The 22,877-nt window shown below is 34.0% G+C and overlaps 1 protein-coding gene across 1 annotated transcript in view; it reads left to right on the top strand.

Annotated features, from left to right (window-relative positions):
- LOC140149081 (casein kinase I) overlaps window positions 1-22,877 on the top strand; it is a 43,283-nt gene that overhangs the window by 1,894 nt on the left and 18,512 nt on the right. The window contains exons 2-5 of the mRNA XM_072171244.1: window positions 4,222-4,328; window positions 4,765-4,891; window positions 17,447-17,545; window positions 21,444-21,583. Coding sequence (XP_072027345.1) covers window positions 4,222-4,328; window positions 4,765-4,891; window positions 17,447-17,545; window positions 21,444-21,583 — 473 coding nt within the window. The remainder of the gene's footprint in view (window positions 1-4,221; window positions 4,329-4,764; window positions 4,892-17,446; window positions 17,546-21,443; window positions 21,584-22,877) is intronic.

Below are 22,877 nucleotides of genomic sequence, written 5' to 3'. Positions count from 1 at the left end.
GGGTAACCGGGTACCTGAAAAAAAAAAAAAAAATTTTTTTTTTTTTTTTTTTTTTTTTTTTTTTTTTAAGTTTTTTATTTTTTCGGTTTTGTAGTGTCTCTGGACCTAGACCTAAATGCCAGGATCATTCATGGTTGACCTAAAAAAAAAAAAAAAAAATAAATTTCAAGATATTTTGTTATTTTTTATATGAAAATTGATAATTTGTATTCATGTCATAGTCTATTAATGATTTCAAAATGTATTGAATTTGAATTGAATGCATTTTGAAATCATTAATAGACTATGACATGAATACAAATTATCAATTTTCATATTAAAAATAACAAAATATCTTGAATTTTTTTTTTTTTTTAAAGTTTGTTATTTTTTCGGTTTTGTAGTGTCTCTGGACCTAGACCTAAATGCCAGGATCATTCATGGTTGACCTAAAAAAAAAAAAAAAAAAAATAAAAATAAATTTCAAGATATTTTGTTATTTTTTATATGAAAATTGATAATTTGTATTCATGTCATAGTCTATTAATGATTTCAAAATGTATTGAATTTGAATTGAATGCATTTTGAAATCATTAATAGACTATGACATGAATACAAATTATCAATTTTCATATTAAAAAATAACAAAATATCTTGAATTTTTTTTTTTTTTTTTTTTAAGTTTTTTATTTTTTCGGTTTTGTAGTGTCTCTGGACCTAGACCTAAATGCCAGGATCATTCATGGTTGACCTAAAAAAAAAAAAAAAAAAAAAAATAAATTTCAAGATATTTTGTTATTTTTTTATATGAAAATTGATAATTTGTATTCATGTCATAGTCTATTAATGATTTCAAAATGTATTGAATTTGAATTGAATGCATTTTGAAATCATTAATAGACTATGACATGAATACAAATTATCAATTTTCATATTAAAATAACAAAATATCTTGAATTTTTTTTTTTTTTTTTTTTTGATTTCGGTACCGGGAGGGTATTTCCTACCCGGTAATGTAATCTCGGTGGTACCCGTTTACCCGACCGAAAATGCCAGCCTTAGAATTCACAGATGACCGTATCTGTGAATACACAGATATAGGCCTATTGAAGAATTCATCCTAGGGCAAGAAAAAAAACAAAAAACGCAACAGCAATTTTTTTTCCAACTGTAGAAAGTTTCTAATCTAAGGCCATGGGAATTAAAGTAGTAGATTTGCGCGCACCGCCTGCATGCTCCAAAACCTACCGCATATATATTTTTCATCATTTGCAAAAAAATTCATTATTTTACCAGAAACATGAAAAATGGGTTTCAAACATAAAATCAGCAAGTTTGAAGTTGGTAAAACAGTTGTAAAAACTGTGAAAAATGAGTCTGTAATGATATACGAGTGGATATTCATACGTAGTGGTAGCACAAACAAACTAAACTACCCATCTGCATGCTGCAATGATGTTGTTCACCGTGAGTCCCGGGCGTGTAGTTGACTAGTTCACTACAACAAGCATGACATGCAACGCTGGTAGCCTAAAAATATGATTATATGCTAATGCCTGACCCCTAGTGTAAGGTCATAATTTCATTCATAAAAACATGCTGAGTGACATTCCGACCACTCCGGGCTACCGAACAAGTCCATGTGAATGTGACGTGATCGGGTTCATGAATATTTAATGAGCTGCGCGATGCCTCATACGGTAAAAGAGATGACGGGGATCACCAACATTCCGATGCTATGCACTTTGCATGCTTAGTGATGCCTGTCGTGCTAAATGGCTCCTTTATTTCTAACTTCGTACAGCATGAATGGGGTAGTTTGTTTGTGCGCCCTTATGTAGAACAGAAATAATGAATACCGGTAATGAATAATGGGAAAAAAGCCACATAGAAAAAAGTTCTGGACTCAAATTTACTACTTTAATTTCCATGGAAAAAAAAGGCAAGAAAAAAAAAAGATATCATACCAACTTTGCGCGCCTCTTGCTTTTCTTGCCCTGTGATGAAAATGAATCTGTGAATTCACCAATTGGTCCGTACTGAAATGACGAATGATGTAGAAAATACATGTACATCTCACCCAATGCACCACACAATTGAATAGCAGACAGGACCGGCACTGTTAGACTTATTCCACCAGCCGTCTACACTGTACTGCACATGTACTATGTTATGCTTCGTAGTGACAACTGATTATCTTACAGTTCAAATTGTGGCGGACCAATGCTTGCGACTTTGGTTAATGCGCCATAGCGCGACTGACTAGCGGCGCCCGTGTACGCGCCGTGTGTACTGCGCCAGCGACGCACCGCTGTGACAAGATCACGCCTGAAGTTCTAAAAACAACAAACTCGGTCTTGGACACAACTGCGCAGTCTCAGTGAAAGATTGCAACCTGCTTAATATTCATACGTGTGCAACCAGAATCTGGTTGCAAAAGTCCGCCACTTTTTTTCCACGTACGTAGTTTTCTCCAGTCGTCAATCCAGAAGATTGACGAATGAGGGCAGCAGTCTACCGGCACTGTACAGTACCGACTTTGGCTGCTTACCAGTTTTACTCGTCTTTGTAATCGGCAATCGGAGCCTACAAAACGTGGCGCATATACATGTATCATGACATCGGGAATTGACGCAAATTTTACGGTACAATCAGTCATACCGAGAAAGGATAAACTTCAAATTGAGAAAATATTCTATGTACAATGTATGACTTGTATATATGGAGAGCCCATGGGCCATGACATGCCGTGTTAAATTGTTATTATAATAATAGATATATATTACCGTACGGGGGATTGTTGAAGGAAGATTACACAATCAAGAATAGGATCCGTCACCCGCCATGCCCGCAGGTTGGTTCCCTCACAGTCTCCCAAAACATCAAAACACTAAAGGCCTTAGTCCGTATATTCAGTCCCGGAACAAAATATTCATTTACTGACATGAGCGTGCACCCTCGTGTTCTGGACTGTTTCCATTCGAAATCATGATGGCAATGAAATTGTTCAAAAGAAGCACATGGAGGGTCCAGCTTCACAGCTTTTTAATCCCCTGTTCATGCTGTGTGAATCATTCTATTGTGGACCATACTTCTGATACTTGAGTGTTTGGACAACCGGAACAGTTTTGACAGGTCTTTGTCTACTTCTCTGTTTGTAAACAGATGAGGATGTCAAAATTGTTATCCTCGCTGAATAGGAAAGTACCGTAATAGCGTTAGTTCGGCACTGGAAAGTCATCATAAGAGTAGACTGTCGTACACAAAGTTTGGTCAACTTGCCTACTCAGTATGTAAAAGGTCAAATTTAGCTTAAATTTAATCTCTGTACTTGTAATCCTATCAGCTATGCAAGTCCCACATCATATCGCTATATCACTGATTGTTTTTTTATTCTGAAGTTTGGCTAGTTCCCACAAGCGTTATACACAAGACGGACGCAGAGCTAAATTAAGTGACCGGATATCACGAATCATTGTAAACGTCAACAACGATGTCAAATTATGGAAGCGGTCCGAATTTTCAGCAATACAAGTTGACATGGTGAACTAGCAAACTTGTACATTGTACATGTAGCATGCCATGGTGGTACATTGTACATGACGTGTAGGCGTGTACATGTATGATGTACATGTACTGTTGCAAGGTTCCTTTTACAATGTTTTTCCGTTAACCATCACATATACGCGCGTGACATCAAGCGTGTGCATAGGAAATTGTGGAAAATAATACTCGCTGGACAGTTAAGCCAAGGAATTCTGCAAAAATACAAGTTCAATGAGGAATTATCTTACATGTACATGTACATAGACCTATTACACAATCCACATCCACTTCAAAACAACTGAGTAGCAATTCAAGATCAGCTCTTGAAATGCTACTTCAAAACAAGCAAATTCAAGTTCAGGTCATTTTTATATGTTTTTTGAAGCATGACATTATCTTTGATTTATTGACGCTTGGTGGTAAAACATTGGCTGGAATTAGTACTTGTTTTGTGCCCATTTCCCTTTTTAGCATGAATGTGCTGTACTCGTACTGGTACTACATGTATATTCAGACAAATGTGTCATGTACATAATCTCCACATGTTTGTAGTGACTGCATACTTTGCAGTAGCTCCAACCTGTTAGCGTAATCTAATGTTGTTTATATTTTTGTTTAAATTGTTTTGCATGCATGCTTGTCTGCTGATTAATTAAAAGAATGAATATTATTCTTTTTGTTTTTAATGTGTAACAGGAGGTAGCAGTTAAATTGGAATCACACAAAGCCAGACATCCACAGTTACTGTATGAAAGCAAGTTATATAAAATCTTGAATGGAGGACCAGGAATACCACATGTCAGGTAAGAAATTTGATTTGATTGGCTGAATGATGACAACCTGTAAAGTGTGCTGAGGCTTGTGGATGAACTTAAGGCATTGTGCCTGTGCATAGCGCACTATTAATCACTGCGCTTTTTTTTCTTATGATAAATAAAGCTCATGAATAATAGGCGATAATTATTCAGTTTTTGTTAAGTACTGCGCACAGTCTGAACTTACCCGGGTACTTAAGTTTGGGTTGGCTTAGGGTGTTCTGCTGAGAATTTGACCTATGTAGCTTAGTTCAACAGTTACAGCTTTGAATGATGACATTTTAGTATGGTAGCATTATAATGTTCATTGATTCTGTTCTTGTTCAGTGGTATCAGAGCAATTGCTTACCAATTGATATATTTCTTATGTACATACATGTAATGTAGAATGTGCCTTCATGTGAATTTAATTTTTGTTACACAGGTGGTATGGCCAAGAAAAAGACTACAATGTACTTGTTATGGATCTGTTAGGACCTAGCCTGGAAGATCTTTTTAATTTCTGCAGTAGGAAGTTTACAATGAAAACAGTTTTGATGTTGGCAGATCAGGTATGTATACATGTACATTGTACATTACATACATGTTTGTTGGAAAAAAGATGCATCAGTGCCCAGTTGAAACTGCCCTCAATAATTTTAAAGATTAATTGATCATCTATTGGTGAAAAAAAACAACAACAAAAAACCTGTGAAATCTTTTTCATCCGATTTGTTCAATAACTGGGATAAAAGAAATTGATAATTATACAACTACAATCCCGGCCATAAGTAGTTTGAACACTTGTGTCAAAGTAGGGGTGTTAGAGCAATGTCCCCGGTATCTCAAAACTGTCATTGTTTTGGTGATGGGTCTCCATGTAAGCAAGAAAACACATACCATTCGCAGTCACAGTGAATATTAGTTTCTGGTACACGCTTGGTTTGCACACCTATCGACAACCCAATGACTCTGTGTTGTGATCATTTTGGTTGTGGTTCCAAGCACAGATCAAACCAGTTGACCTGGCAATGATAGCTTTTGACGTCACACATACTGCGATGGCAAATAAAGCACATATTTTTCTGGAATTCAATATTAGTAGAAAAAACAAATTAAATAATATGTGTAATAAATATTAATATTAATAATATTTAATGTTGATATTTTTATCATAATCATAATTCATAACATTTGATAATATTATAATAGTAATTGAAATAGTGATTATAAATATAATAACATTAATGTAAAATAGCGAAATAGCTACATTGTAAAATCCAAAATTACCCAAATTTCCACATTTTGCACAAAATTAGATGATTTTGCCCCCTCTGATATTCACTTTGTAAATTATGTACAGACACACATAGCATTTAGGTTTCATGTGTGTACTTTTCAATAAAGTACATGTATGTACCGGTACTTTGCATTAAAGTACATGTACTTTGCAATATTATTATTTTTAGTGTACTTAAAAATACACTACTCGCCTAGAAGCTCATGTACATGATCCGGAGTACATGTTCATGGATATTTTTATGGGAAATTTCCAAGTATTGTTGGCATATATATTTTGTTTGTTCAAGCGTAAAATGGAATTTGTTTGTCCTACATGTAAATGCCCCAAAGGTAAATGGTAAAGGGAAGTAAGAGAAACCTCACAACAGCATGATACAAGTTTGCATCACAGCTCTGGTATGTCTTTTCCATGTTCCCACTCACTCATTTCTAGTTTCTTTCACATATTTTAAAAGGAAAAAAAAGAAAGAAAACAAACTAATAAAATGTTCCTAATATAACTTTGTGTGTATTGTGTGTAAACAGAGTCCAATGTTGTATGGTTGCTCAGGTCAAGCTTACCCTTTGTGGCATGTACCAATAGGTTTCACTGTGAATATTAACAATTCTTTGAAAAATTTATATATGCACTGATGCATTTTTATAAAAATTATGGTAAATAGTAATTAATGTGGAAATCACTTGTGTTATTCATTATTCATTGTGCAGTGAGAGGAAAGAAATAATTGTGCATGTGGTACACATGCTGGTTATCATTGTTGCATGCTCCCATATTGGGAAAGACAGATTGTGGCAGATTGAACTTATGACCTCTTGTCACATAGGGAGTCATTATTGCACTTTTGTTGTGGTAGAGACTTTGTCCTCATGTATGTTGACCTGTTGCCTAAAAGTTGTGAAATAATAGGCACTATACAATAAAATGAAAAGATAAAATTAACCTTTTCTTTTAAGTTCACTGTTGTAGCAATTTGTATATAGTGCGTATGTGCATGTAAAAGTTAAAATTGACTGACCTTGTCTTGAATGATGCAACAATGAATACATACATCATACATTTAAAAAATCTAGATATTTTTGAAAATCAATGTACATTATGACAAATTGTATTTGACCATGGGAAAGTGTTGGAATTTAATGTTATCTTGCACTGTACAATTCAGTAATCGGCCACAAACATTGAATTATGTTCTAAGGATAATGTTTTTTTCTCCCAAGTTTCAATAGTATTTTTATTAAATATTTAATGCACAGTATGTTTTTCTGCATGCATGTTTGATGGATTAAGATAATTTTATGAAAGGAAATGAATTTGTGTAAATTGTAAATTATATTTGTGATGGTTTTCCCTAGAGATAGATTTTCATTCATTCAAATAATAATTAGTGTTGGCCGATCCAGCTATTTGGAAAATGTCCGCAAATCTTGATCGGTAGTGCTGCTAACTAGTGCATACAATTTCATGAAGTTTATGGACAACAAGTGCTTTCTTGCTTATCAATAGATGTGAACTTGGAAGCTTAAAATTTTGTTCTGGTATACCAGAACAAAATTACAACAGTGGCCTACATGTATGGGGCAGTGTAATAGACATAATCATGCATAACTCGCAAATGCAATTTTAACCAGAATGAACTGAAATTTTGGGAATAAGCGTTTTTCGTGGATATTTACTGAAAATGTCATAAAAAGAGGACGCTAGGATCATGAAATCCTCCTTAAACTGAGACAGAATATAGGCCTGTATTTTGGAATTCTGCTGCATGGTTTGCCGGTTTCATAGATCGGCAAGTACATGTAGATCGGCTGCTGATAAAAATTTTCCCTGATCCCTTTAGGCCATGCCGATATGGATCAGCCAAGACTAAATATATAGGCCTAGTAATTATAATCTTGATACTATCAATCAACAACAACAACAACAATAATACTAGCAAGAATAATAGGCCAACAATTATATTGATAATATTAATTATTATTATTCAATTATTATTATTATTTAACCATTTCCCCAAATTTACAATGACCCATATTTTCCATATGGCCACGCCTCAACCTGACCATTATTACTATTGCGAAGTGCCATGCTATTGTTATGCATTAACTGGCACTGGCAACAGTTAGGCATTTTATTGATGTGCACTGATGTGAGTATACAGTATACTTGTCGGGGCATGCCTGTTCAAACTTTCTGTAGGATGATTTCACTATTGCCATGGTAGAAGTGAAGAAGCCCAAATTGTAAAATAGTCATATTATTAAGGCTTCTGAGAGAAACTATCAAGAAACAGGCTATTTAATATTTTAATTTTATAAATTATTTTTTATTCTTGATGACATATATATCGCATTTTCTAATTTGCTCCTAGTATTTTGCTTTTATTTTTAAATCTTAATTATAATACAGCTTTCAAAACAAGTAGGCTACAGTTAATCAGTTATGCACTTTAGTACTTTTCCATTGTATATTCCCATGTACACACAAATGCATGAATACAGTATTTTCAGTTTCTTTCAAAAGAAAGACTGTCATTTTTTTGCATCTTAATGTATGTACATAATAATAATAATAATAATAATAATAATAATAAAGAGAGATTTAATATAGCTCCCAACGCAAATAGTCTCTGGGCGCTTATAAAACATAGTGTACAATAATTTAAAATCTAAAATCAATACTTATCATAACTTAAACATACTACATGTATTACACATCCACAATATTGCAAGAAATTGACTGGGTACATGACGGAACGAAACGTGTTTTTCCCATTTACATTTACAAAATCTTACCAATATCCTGCGCACCATATGTCAGATTGTTGCTTATGAACATGTTTATTTAACAATCTTCATGTACCGTATTCATTCTATTTTCCGCCCAGGGCGCCTAACAAAGTCATTTTGGGTGGGCACTTATTTTTTTACATTGCTTAGATAATTGAATACATAAAAAATGGCCCTAAATATTCAACCATCATCATCAGTGTGCAATATGTTTCGGGCCATGATCCAGATTTGCATGGGCAGTAACTGCAGTTTGTTTGTAAGTTATTGGGTGGGCGTTTATAGGGGCATGGGCGATTAATGGAACGAATACGGTAATTCATACATTGTACAAGGCTTAGGTAAAATTAGATATATTATTATGGAGCTTTTTGAATTTTGACTCAAATTGAACAGATTTTGATGTATGCATGTTTTGTGTAAATTTACAATTTCTATATAGAAAACCCGGAAGAAATTTTTTTCCTCTACAGGGTTACATCTTTTTGATGTAAAATTCTCATAAAATAACATCAAAAATCAATACAGAATCTAGTCATTATTTTGTAATCAAGTTATGTACCTGAATGGTAAAATAATTAATCAGCATCCAGTCCTTTTCCATGCAACATGTACTCCATATCTAGACAATCAAAACATACAACCAAACAAAGGAATAAAAACCGGTCACCATATGCAGTTATTAAAGGGCCACCTTTGAAGCATTATTGTCTGCTTTCATAAAACTTTCTTTTGTCTAATATTGAATCAATGCAAGACTTGATGTTGTGTGACAAAATACAATTCAATCAGGTCACCTTGGCCTCTGAACATGATTTTGATATAGCAAATTAATGTATCATAATGGTTGAATTCACAAGTTGATCACTTAAAAGCCCTTTTTTTTTTACCGATTTCAACCCAATAGTAACTAGAGCGGTTCTCGGCTTTCGCGGTTCTCAGCATTCATGCGGTTCTCGTGGGTTTGTGGTATAGGGTAGGGGAACCTTGTGTGATCCTGGATGGTGTGTTTTATTGATTGGTTTATGTCTTTGTGCTGTTTTGGCCCATATGTGTCGTTTCTGTTCAGAACCTTGTGTGATCCGAATGTGTATTGTTTTCTTTGTGGTATTTTTTGTGTTTTATATCTATAGGCCTTTTTTGTCTGCCTGTGTGTCATGATCAATCCAATTGATCAATAGCTCCACATCTCTAGCGTTTTTAATCGCGCCATTTGTTGCGTGGTCTTTCAGCGTCCAGCGTGTCTAAGCTTACGTGAGTATAACAAGCGAGACGCGACTGGAATAAATTCTAATTGTTTTGAGTGAAAGAAAAAGGAGCATTCTTTGATTCGGGTTTAAGGAGAGCAGTCACGTATTTACAATTTGGGTATTTCTCTTTTAAAACACCGCTGTATAGTTGATATTGAACAAAATTAGACAAATCGGTATCAAAATGCGCGTAAATAAATCATCCTTCCTTTTATGTTGAAATATTGTGAAAACAATTATTAGTTCTGAAGCTACAGTCGCTTTTTATAACAACTGCGTTTCTTTTTTGCAGACTTTAAGTGTACATGTATATCATCATACACATTTAACATTTTCATGATTTTTTTTTTGCTAAAGTCATGTCAAGGTCATATGTGGTTAATTGAGCATTTCATGAAATATGGTGGATGTGATCACCATGAAGCGCCAAACATATTCAAGGCCATGTCAAGGTCATCTGAGGTCTGCTGTTGGATTGTTGGACGGTAATGAAACTTGGTGGGTGTTATCATCTTTCAGTGGGGAACATTTTCCAAGTTATCTGAGGTCAATTGAATATTGATTGTCGGATTATCAGGAAACTTGCTTGGATTGATATGCATGGGGATTTTTTTGTTAGACAATTCTGAATTAGATATGCTTAGCACACATTTTAAGAGTAAATTTGTATTTCCTATATTCTTTGTGGTATTTACCAATAAATACCCATATGTCCCATCCGGAAATTAATTTACACATAAAACAAATTACCAGCATATCATGGACTGTCTACCAATGTAAATTATGAAACATGGTCTTCATCAGTGGCATTGTCTTTTTAAAGACATTTCTTGTTTGTCATTATTCAATTAATAAAGACTAATTTACAAACAGTAAATATCTTATGGAGCAAGTTAGCATGCAATAAGTTTTTGTGACAAAATTAAGAAGAATATGAAACCTAACATTTGCGAATGTTAATCATGTTAATAGAAATGTTTTACTTTTTAGAGCAAATGGACATTACAATGTCAGTTCAGTGACCCATCCGAAATTAATTTACACATAAAACAAATTACCAGCATATCATGGACTACCAATGTAAATTATGAAACATGGTCTTCATCAGTGGCATTGTCTTTTTAAAGACATTTCTTGTTTGTCATTATTCAATTAATAAAGACTAATTTACAAACAGTAAATATCTTATGGAGCAAGTTAGCATGCAATAAGTTTTTGTGACAAAATTAAGAAGAATATGAAACCGAACATTTGCCGAATGTTAATCATGTTAATAGAAATGTTTTACTTTTTAGAGCAAATGGACATTACAATGTCAGTTCAGTGACCAACTGAAGTCAGGTTTATCCCAGTAGAGTCGGCAGTCCTTTACAACTTAGGCATATTTTAAAAGAACACAAATCTTGGACCAATTATTAAAATAAAAACATGTTTCTCGTCCAGGTTAAAAAAAAACAGAAAAAGAAAACAGGATAAGGTTTTTAAATTTTTTAAAAACTTTGTATCAAGAAAATATAGGTGCAAATACCCATAGGTCCTATTAGACCCTGTATTTAGCGTATAAAAATACCCGAAAAAAAGCCAAAAAGCTTCTTCTTAAATTCTATTCTTCTGGTAGATATAACTCTTGGTATACCCTCTAATGATCACAGAACCTTCAAGAAATGTTTTCAAAATTTAAAAAAAAATCGAAATTAATAAAGTTATGACTCAATTTAAAAATAATACAAAATAATTAATTAATAAAAAATATCTCAGCTTCCTCGACATCTTTTTTCAAAATTTTAATAAATAGAAATAATGTTATAACTGAATTTTATAAATAAAAATTAATTTGAAGCGGCCTCAAAAAAGGAAGCGGACGGGGACCAGTAACAGTTTTATTTTTTATTCGCCTTATCATATCAACTAATGCTATTACAATAACAAACGGTGTGAGTCATATCAAAGTTTGGTCATATTGGATTTAAAAAAAAAAAGGATTTTAATGTTTCATCGACTTTTTCAAGGACTTTTTTATTGTTTAGGTATTTAAAAAAATTAAATTAATTTGCAGCGGCCTCAAAGAAGAAGCAGTTTTGTATTCTTCTGGTAGGTATTTTAAAAAAAGAAATAAATTTGAAGCGGTCTCTAAAAAGGAAGCGGGAGGGGATGAGAAACATGTTTTATTTTTTACTCGGCCTTATCATATTTACCGATGCTATTTTAATAGCATCGGTATACACAAACCATTAACATTCATGCACCCTTAAGGGGTACTACACCCCTCGATAAATTTGTGTCTATTTTGCATTTTCTCAAAACTAATAACACAGTGGTAACAAAAGTTATGTATATTATAGGGCAAGGATTACACTTATTACACTGGAATTTCAGTGACCAAAGACAAGTGGTTTGTAATTTATGATAAGAAATAAGGTACCGCTAGCACGCACCACACGCTTCCTATCATATATACTGAACCGCTTGTCTTGAGTCACTGAAATTTCAGTGTAGTAATTGGATTCCTTGCCCCAATAATATACATAATTTTTATTACCAGTGTGTTAGGCCAAGTAAAAAATAAAACATGTTTCACGTCCGGGTTTTCGAAAAAAAGGAGGAGAAGGGGGCTTTTTATTTTCTATTTTTTATCGCAAAATTGCCCGGTGGGTTCAGTTTGTATTTAAAGGTAGGACGTATGACCGTTCCAGGATTTGAAAATGACCCCTATTTCACGGGGAATCGAGGACATTTGCAGCAATTTTACCCCTATTTTGCGTGAAATCAAGGAAAATTTGCCCCAAATACCTCCCCTATTTTTATCATTTTGAGGATGCATTTTCATTTCACCCCCTTATCACGAGGAATCGAGGACATTTTTCCGAAATAAATACCCCTATTTTTACCATTTCAAGGACGCTTTTGAATTTTCCCCTATTTCACGGGAAATGAGGACAATAACAAAAACTGTAGCGGTAAAACGCGGACGAAAGTCCTAGAAATACACCCTATTTTTCATTTCAAGGACAATTTTGCTCCAAAACACCCCTAATTTGGACAATCGCGAACATTTTTGTCCTCGAAAATTCATGGACATTTCTTGAAAAGTACCCCTAATTGGAACCATCATGCGTACACATTGTCAGTGAAGACTGAACCCACCGGGCAAAATTGGTGTAAATACCCATACTTAGAGCTGTTTTCGCGTATATAATAATGCCTGTAAAAAGGAGGAGGCCCTTTTTTATTTGTTGTTCTGAGAGTTACACCCCCTCCAATGATCACAAAACCTTCCTAAAATGTTTCTTGTATCTTAACAACTCTATAGAAAGCATTCCAACTTCCTAGACATATTTTTTGAAAAGTTATAACTGAATTTCAAAAATAAAATATATTTGAGGAAACCTCAAAAAGGAAGCGGAGGGGACGTGAAACATGTTTATTTTTTTATTTTGCCTTATCATTTTTTGAGAAAAATGCAAAAATAGTCATAAATTTACCACAGGGGTGTAGTACCCCCTTAACCCAGCGCAAACATTATAAACTTTATCAAGTGCTAATTGTGTTTACTTTTAGAGCCAGCACTAGTCTCTTACAAAGCCGCTGCTCCTATTACAAACATGTTTGTTCTGGATAGCCACACACAGTCTGGCCAGAGACTAAGCCATCACAAGGAATGATTGCCTGAACGATAAATAAGCTCTCTCAAACAGGCGTCCAAAATAGCCTAAACCCTTCCAATTTCGATTTGTGAAGCTGTGTTTTGAAAACAAATAATGATGCGTAAAAAGCCACTCGTGTCATGACTGATGTGCATCTCTTTTTTGGCGTTTTTCGTATTTAATTAGGGTCACGTTTAAATTCAAATATAAACTGGTGTCTAGATGTAATCACAGTTAACACACCAGGAAAATTATAGAATATAAAACAACCTAGTTACGCCTGTTCAGTGCGAACAAGATGCACCTGGTCGGATCACAAAGATGTGATTTCCTCACGGATCACACCAAATATATAACACATCCTCTGTAATGTGTGTATAGGCCCTATACATCAATCTCTTGTGAATTTTGTTGTATTTGGGTAAAAACTAACAGAGCCAGACAACTAATACAGAAAACAAAAAAAAATAACACAAAATGCTGTAAAAATAGTGCTGTAATCGATTGTCGTAAGTATCGATAGTCGGAAAATACATAGACTTCCGACATGTCGAAACACTCAATGTCAGTATCGATACACAAACGACATGGCACACATGCTTAGATTATCTCAAATTGCGGATTTGCAATACCACTTTCGCTTGTTTGATGCATGATCCATGTAGTTTTAGCTGTTAGGCTTCAATACACTTGTTGTTAACTTGTTTCTGGAACTTACTGATAATAAAATTGGTAAACTCAAATCCGTGTTTCAAACTGCGTGAGTATCGATAATAGTATCGACATGTCGGATGTTTGCCTCCCGACATATCGATACCCAGAAAGCTTATCGATTACAGCACTATTAAAAATGCCGGAAAAAATCCTGCCCTCTATTGAGAGTTCAGCACCAAAATTCTATTTTTAGATTGTCGGCAAACTTGCTGGAGCGATAGTCGATGCATGACATCGTGGATGCAAAAATTAACAAAATTTGCCATTGAATTATGTTTTTATAAATTATAATTTATAAATTATAGTTACATTATTCCAATAATTCATGTTATAATATTTGAGTTTGACCAAAAGCGCTAGTAATGGTGGTTGAATTGCATACAGCAACATTTTGGAGTACATGTATGCTTGGTCACTCCCCACATATATATGGGGCTTATGTTATGCTCATGATCAACTTCATTATTATGTCTTCAGAATCTGGGCTCCTATACTTTGTACATAACCTGGCTGTCTGATCAATTTGTGTATCGGTCACCTGGAGCTACAGGGTTTTTTTTCATATCTGTAGCCTCTTCATAGAGTGCATAGTTCATATACTTTATGTGTAAAAGTCTATTTTGGTGTGATTTTTTTTGTAAATGTGACAAGCCATGACCAAAAAAATGATATTTTTGACCAAAAATCACATTTTTGACCAAAAATCACATTTTTGACCAAAAATCACATTTTGCAAACAAAAATGACATTTTTTAACAAATATCACATTCTTGACCAAAAAATCACATTTTTGACCAAAAAACACATTTTTGACCAAAATCAAATTTTTGACCAAAAAACACATTTTTGACTAAAAATCATATTTTTGACAAAAAATCACATTTTTGTCCACCAAAATATCACATTTTTGACCAAAAATCATATTTTTGACTAAAAATCATGTCAAGAATCATTTTTGACCAAGAGTCGCATTTTTGGCCAAAAATCACATTTTTGACCAAAAATCATGTTTTTTTACTAAAAATCATGTTTTTGACCAAAAAAGATTCTGAAGATATAATAATGATAAAATTGACGGATATTAAAGATGATACCTGAATTTATCAGTCTCGCTAGAGTTTTCAAATATCACGCTTCGACTTCGCCTCGCATGATATTTGAAAACTCTAGCTCGACCGATAAATTCAGGTATCACACTCAATCCGTCCAATTTTATATCAAACTTGGTACGGTGATAGGATATGGTGACTGGCCTGATATGCTGAATAGTTTTGAGTCATTTTATTTGCATATGAATATTAATGAGCTTATTTGTATATTTTGCCTACATTTACATTAATCTACTCTCCAGCTTAAACGCAATCACCGATCAACTTCAAACGTTCTGGTGATAGTAATTAGTATTCTTTATATTTACCAACTTTGTTGAGGGAGATCTTGTTTTTTGCCGGGCCTTATTATACATGCACAACATTTCCCGATTTATGCATAGTAAAATAGTCAGAAACATTGCAACGAATCGTTATGTTTGTCCCATTGCGAACATTGCATGGAGATGATAATGACAAAATATGGGCTTTACAAAACTTATTAGTTTTCCTCTGCAAGAGTGGCTACATCATTATACATGGCTATTTTAGATGAATGTATTTTCTTTAAAGGAAATACCATGTTCAAGACCCCAGAATATTATTAATAAATAATATTAATGTAGGCCTGCATATATTTTAAGCATGAAGCTAGTGGACTCCCGAGTATTTCTTCTGATTAGGTTAAAAATAAATTGTGTGTAGGTGTTTTTGAACAAGGAGGAACTTTAGGTAAAATACAGACTCATTTAGTGTGTACAGTACTACCCACCCATCCTGTAATATTAAAAGATCAACAGTGTGAAATAACAATTGGAAAATGACATGATGTTGTAAGTAAATGTGACCCATCACATCAAAACCACATTTGTCTTCAGAAATGAAGATGGAGATTTAAAAACTAGGACAAACTGCCATCTTTTAGCTTTAAAATGATACCTTACTTGTTGAAATGTTTTATGAAGCAAAAAAGCTCAGATTTATTGTTATTTTCTTTATATTTTTCTCATCTTCTTTCATTGTTATCTGCGTTAGAAGCAGTGTACAAATTAAGTGGTCATCCTGAAGCCCAGATTTGCTGGCGGATGACCAGAAATTCACTGCAGGTTATCCGTTGGATGCCCATACTTACTAAAAAATTTTTAAATATTTTAGAGTGTTACTTGACCTAGAGCTAATTGCTCGGATCATTCATGGTTGATTTTTAACAAAATGTGTTTTTAGTATGCAAAGTTCTAATTTAACTTTAAAAATCCGCTGGATGACCTGATTTTTTTCCATAATTTGCACACTGGTTAGAAGCCAGCCGACAAGTGGTTGGTTTTGATGTGATGGGTCACAAATGTAGATTTGTTGTAGTTATTACAAAGCAAGCAAGAAATGTATTGTAATTATTACAAAGCAAGCAAGATATTGGTATACATTTCAGTAAAATTCTTTCACACCAAAGTTTACAAACAAGTCGGAAGATAATTCAATTCATGTTCACTAGTGTAAGGATACTCATTTTGTTACCCCCTGCTTGTTCCCACGAAATACTGGAAAATATCTGTCCGCTTCATGGAATATGGCACCAGACCGTAGATACTTGTATTTCGTAAACAAATGGGGGTAACTATAATAAAATTAGGCAATTCTTGGCCAAACTGGAACATGCGAGTTGCGTCCATGTAGTGTACTAAGCGTGTACGCAGTATAAGGCGCGTGTATACTTTCTTCTGTACCGTGCTATATTCGCGTGTGTTTATCGCGGAGCCACTAGCGTTCAAAGTGTTCCAGTTTGGCCAAGAATTTCGTAATTTGATTATAATGTAAAATATAGTATTCTTGCAAAAATTCACTGACCATTCGAGAGTAACATAATGTCAGCCTGCTACGCTAATTGCCTAAGTCATTTTTTGTCATTTTGAGAACAAAGAACAAAATGTGGTTCAAGCATGCATCAGTTAAGTAATCACCCTAATTATTTCGGATTATTCCCTTTCATTTGTGTCATTATCATTTGTTATTGTGCAAAGATTGGTGAATAAATATGTTTAAATGCATGCTTGAACCATATTTTGTACTTTGTTCTCAAAATTAGAAAAAATGACTTAGGCATTTAGCGTAGCAAGCTGACGATAATCAGTGCTTACGACATTGATGTTATTTTGTCCCTCTTTCAATTTTCTTTCAGATGAAGATGAAACTACCAACATGTACAAATTTGACCCAATTGCAATGTACATGTAGTTTTAAATAGGGCTTTGATCAATCTTGTTTATTCCCTTATCAAGCCAGAAATGTGAACATTCTCAAACGTATATATTGACCTATTTCTTATTCCTTTCTCCTTCATTCAGATGATCAGTCGGATTGAGTATGTACACTCAAAGCACTTTATCCACCGAGACATTAAGCCAGACAACTTCTTAATGGGCATCGGAAGACACTGTAATCAGGTATGTGTGTTGAATTGTTGTGTGAGAATGTGACCCAATTTCAATCTGCCATGGAAGAAAAAAATCACTTGTAAATTATAAAGAAAAACACCAAGCTGGATAATGTGAATTGTCAGAAAAAAACCCCACTTTTTCCTAGAGCATTATTGCATCTCCATGTATACCCTGTATAAGCAAAGCTTAGTGCACTAGCATAAATCTTTGAGCTTACAAAATCACTTTCCCAGAAATTGACGGTATTGTACATAGATTTACTGTCTTTAATTTGTGTAATGGTAGAATTGTAATCACTTGGTGGAAGATGGATTGTTTATGCCTTTTCATTTGCTGGGACGTGTTTGATATCACTCATTCACGTATAAATTCTATTTAACTTATCAAGAATATATATGTACTTATTTATCAACACAACCATGTTTTGCAGAACTTACATAATTTATATTTCCAATAATTCACCTACAACTAATCATTTTCAATTATACACTTTAGAATTACACAGTTGAAAAAAAAGCTTTTGTGTTGAATATGGGAAAACAAAGTTCAATCTGTTACAAATCTTATGGAAAAATTGTTTTCTCACAGTTATGAAAGACAGGTTGTTAAATTCTTTGAATTACATGTAATTTTTTTAATTTTCTGAGACATGAGTTTCTAATGTTCTGCAAACCAGGGTCTTAGCTACAGTGCCCATGGATAGAAGATCAATATTAACAAAACAAGAGCATGGTATCTCTCTGCATCATGTATTGATCAGACATAAATAGTACTATGTACACACACATTCTTTTATTCACACTATAATATTAAAGCATGCAGGTCTGTATCTTTGTGTTTTAATGTTTAAACAGAACCAAGACATGCGCTTTTCTAATAACAGTATCACTGGCTGTAGATTGAATATATGTGACATGATCCGATACACTCAGACCAAAAGTAGGAAATTTTGAAAATTGAGTGAATAACATTTTTAACTTGCTCAGTGCTTACACATGCTGTGTTGAAATCCTTCATCCCTATACTACTACTATAGAAAAATTATCAAATTCGTGGACATCGTGGAACATTCAACTACGCTTGTTACTCATCATTTTAAAGCTAATTTCAAGCAGAATATTTTGGTTTAATATCTCAAAAATGATGATTGGCGACTTCAGGGCTCAGTTGTGCTGGATGGTCACATATAGTGTTTATAAGTAACATACATACACCATCATGCTGTCTAGGTATATAAATAACGTCAGTACTACAAGATGATTCAAGTAATATTTTCAGGGGCTTCAACAATCATGCAAATCTGAAAATGGAATTGGAATTTTAATGAGTTGGATTGTTAAAAACAACAAAATTGGCATGCTAAACACCAGGCAAAGGCTTTAAAATAAGAATTTAGTATTATCATTATAGTTTTTATTGGTGTGTATAATGGAATGGAGAGTGGAGTTGCTGATAACATCATGTGTATGGAAGATGCCAATAAAATATTTTCAGTACACCTGATTTTTTTTTCTAGTAATGATTAACCATAATCCCACTACTTAGTAGTGTAAATCTTCAACAGGTAAATGGCTCACAAGACATCGTTTACAAACTTGGTTGTTTTGCATTTGGAGCAACACATAATACATAAACAGGTTCCTGTGACTTAGAGCTTACATGGACGATGCTGTGATAAAAAGGTCTTCTCAGAATGAACCTCCTACTTGTGTATTTACCTTCAGTTCTATTTTTAGATACCAAACAGCCAGCAAGGCACTGAGTCACTTTGCCGATGTCGCTTGGCATTGCTCCGAGGCCCCAACTTTTTTAACACAGCTAATTTTAATGTCTGGGATGAGTTATCCATAACATTAAAATGAAATCATTTGACCTCACCTTATTGTCACGAGCTAGTAGATAACTATAATATAATTGCATAGACAGAACTATGTATTAGAAGGATTCATGTTTTAGGCTTCATTACCCTTTGAATAAAGATTCAAATTTTGAAATTCAGATTTTGTTAATTATTTATGAAGGGCAGTAGAACCAATCATCTTTGGTAGGACACAGTCTGTTTTTCAAGTTACATTTTGTTCAAGTCGCAAAAAATTATGCTAAGTTATAGTCAGAGCTGTATAAAATATTTATTTGGCAAGCCACGTGTAACTGGATAGCACAATTTCACATTAGGGAAGCAAATTTGTCCTCCAAACCCATAATTTTCCTTCAACTCCTGAAATTTCCCTGAAATGATGAGCTCCCTACCTGCTTGTAGCACATTATGATTGTACGATGTCTGTTTTCCCAATATCAGGGATGTCAGTTTTCAGGCAATTGCCTGATTTCAGGCCTTTAGCTACTCCAAATTTCTGCACTTTTATTTATTTTCAGCCCGTTTTGAGGCTTTATAGCCCAAATTTACGCGCTTTTGCAGGCTTTTCCTGCCAAGTCACTTCAGGCCACTTTCACCCCTGCAATATGAAAACGGATGAAAAAAAAACCTCATCTATATGGTCATGTGATCAATGATTTTTTTTAATGCTCCCTGGTACCCCTTGGGCTGCCACTGCATGTTATGGTTGTGTGCTCCCCTGGCATTCCCTTGTGCTACCACTGCTTGTGTGACAGCACTTAAATGGAAGCTTCATATTAATTATTATGGCACAGATTGAACTTTGAGATCTATTTTATATGGTACTGGCCTACTGGGTACATATCTACCTGTATCAGCCACAGAAATAACAAAAAACTCTACATTGCTTTTTTATTTCTCATTTTTCATTATTTTTTGTCTTGTCATTTATTTAAATGTATAAATCTATTTTGACAGCAACATTTTAGAAAATCATATGTATAATTTAATATGTCATTTACTGTAAGATGTCATGGCATGTACGAATAAGTTGAATGCATACATGTAGATCATAGGATTTTCTGTTCTATAGTCCAGGTTTCTTCAATTCTTAATACAGTATTTTGCAGTGCACATTTAATGTTGCATGCATTCGTCACCTCCAGTGGAGAATCCTCTCTATAGTACGTCACATAGGCTCAATTGCGCACAGCGCAAGCAAGTCTGCATGCCTCAGGCGTCGTGATATTTTGTATTGGTAGTGGTGATTCACACAGAGGACTAGGGTCAACATGTGTAAACAATAATGACTCAAAACAACACACTAAGCTGATAATAATGATATGAAGGGTCACTGCTTGCACTAAATTAAATAATATGAATACAGTTCAAAACCCAATACATATTGCAATCTTGTAATACTAGTATATAGGCTGAATAAGAAAGAATATAATACATAAACCTGTATTTTAAAATATGATGCCAAATCGCTTCATAATATTTCATGATTCTTTATGCTGTTACGAATGATGATGAATTGATGATTCAAACTAGTTGTAAACATCACAAGTGAATTGTATAATGTTTCTAAGTAAGGAGATCATGCTTTCCAAGTGGATATTTACTTGTATTAATACAACTACAATTGAGTACATTGTTATGTTATAATTTTGCCTTATATACAGTCATGTAGTTTGTATCCTTTACGTTATGGCCATATTAAACATACATCTATTATTTATACTCTTATACTTAACTTGGCACATTTCTGCACACAATTTTAATACCATACCAGTAACTGGTCAAATGAAAAGATGTTCATTATGAGAGAAAAGTGACATCACTTGTTTTTTTGGTTTTTTTTTCATTTTAAAAATGAACATGAATTATTTGTTCTTTGTTCATCACAAGGGAGCAAGTTGTTCCAGGTGTGGCAGCTATGTTACAGATTATAAAGGATCCATCTGATTTGATTTTAGGGAGTTAATTTCATCAACAATTGTTCACTATAAATATTGTGCATTTGAAAATAACGTTGTGTTCTTTGAAAACTACTATCTTTTGCAGCTTTTCCTGATAGACTTTGGTTTGGCCAAAAAGTACAGAGACAGTCGTAGTAAACAGCACATCCCTTACAGGGAGGACAAAAACTTGACTGGTACAGCCAGATATGCAAGTATCAATGCACATCTAGGAATAGAACAAAGGTGAGTCAATGAGCCTGCCATTGGTTATTTATGCATAAACACAACTCAATTACGCGGTTGCTGATATATGGTCGGAATTCGAAACATAACAGGCCTAACATCTAGACATGTATTGTATAATCTGTTGGTTCGGTGTGGTGTAGTTTATTATTTCGAGGCAAGTTAGTTTTCTAAATTTTGATGTCTGAATGGCCAATGGCCATCCACTAGAAAAATGAGCTATAGGTATGTTTCCAAATGCCATCGCCAATGTGATGTCAAATCGTGAGCCTGCTACGCTTTTTGCCTTCATTTTTTGTCATTTTGAGAACAATGAACAAAACATGGTTAAAGTATGCATTTAAATATATTTATTTACCAATCTTTGCACAAGAACAAAATGATAATGATACAAATGAAACGGAATAATCCAAAATAATTAAGGTGATTACATAACTGATGCATGATTGAACCACATTTTGTTCTTTGTTCTCAAAATGACAAAAAATAATGTAGGCAATTAGCATAGCTGGCTGACGAAATGATTCATTCAGTGGAAGTTGATTCTAGTTTGATTTGAAGTCTCTTGTACATGTATACAAGTAGACGATCATGTTAACTCAGGTGAATCTATAGTCCTGCAATATACAATTCATAACATTTACTGGCAGCATATGTGTTTTGTGTTTGACAATGATGGCTCTGCATGTACCGTATTCGTTCCATTATCCGCCCAGCGCCCAGGGCGCTTAACAAAGTCATTTTGGGTGGACGCTTAATTTGTACATTATTTACATAATAGCATATATGTAATCATGGCCCAAAATATTCATCCATCATCATCAGTGTGCCATATGTTTCAGACCAAGATTCAGATTTGCATAGCCGATAATAATATCACAGTTTACTTGTTGTACAGTCACTGGGTGGGCACTTATAGGGGCATGGGCGGTTAATGGAACAAATATGGTTAAGTGTGATGACACACATCAACCCCATGGATATTGGTATAGCACTGCAGTGTTTGCAAACCAACAATTTCCTTAGAAACTTCCTATGGAGACTATTATATGGCAGCACTGTGAACTTAATAAATGAATCAAGTTTATAGTGATTAGTTTGATAAATGCCTGTGAGTTTCATGCACAAAATAAGAAGCAGTAGAAAAAATAGGAGATGCATGTTGGACAGAATTTGGGGGAGTGGGGAGATGAGTTATAAGCACCATGTTGATACATGTGCAATTGTTTGTTTTGTTTATTTGTTTGTTTGTTTTTATTTCCCCTACTCTTAGAAAACATGTTAGGAAATTAAG

The sequence above is a fragment of the Amphiura filiformis genome, chromosome 3 (assembly GCF_039555335.1).
Source record: "Amphiura filiformis chromosome 3, Afil_fr2py, whole genome shotgun sequence".
In the NCBI taxonomy this organism is placed as follows: Eukaryota; Metazoa; Echinodermata; class Ophiuroidea; order Amphilepidida; family Amphiuridae; genus Amphiura; species Amphiura filiformis.
Note: the sequence above shows the minus strand (reverse complement) of the source record. Positions and strands in the feature narration are given on the sequence as shown.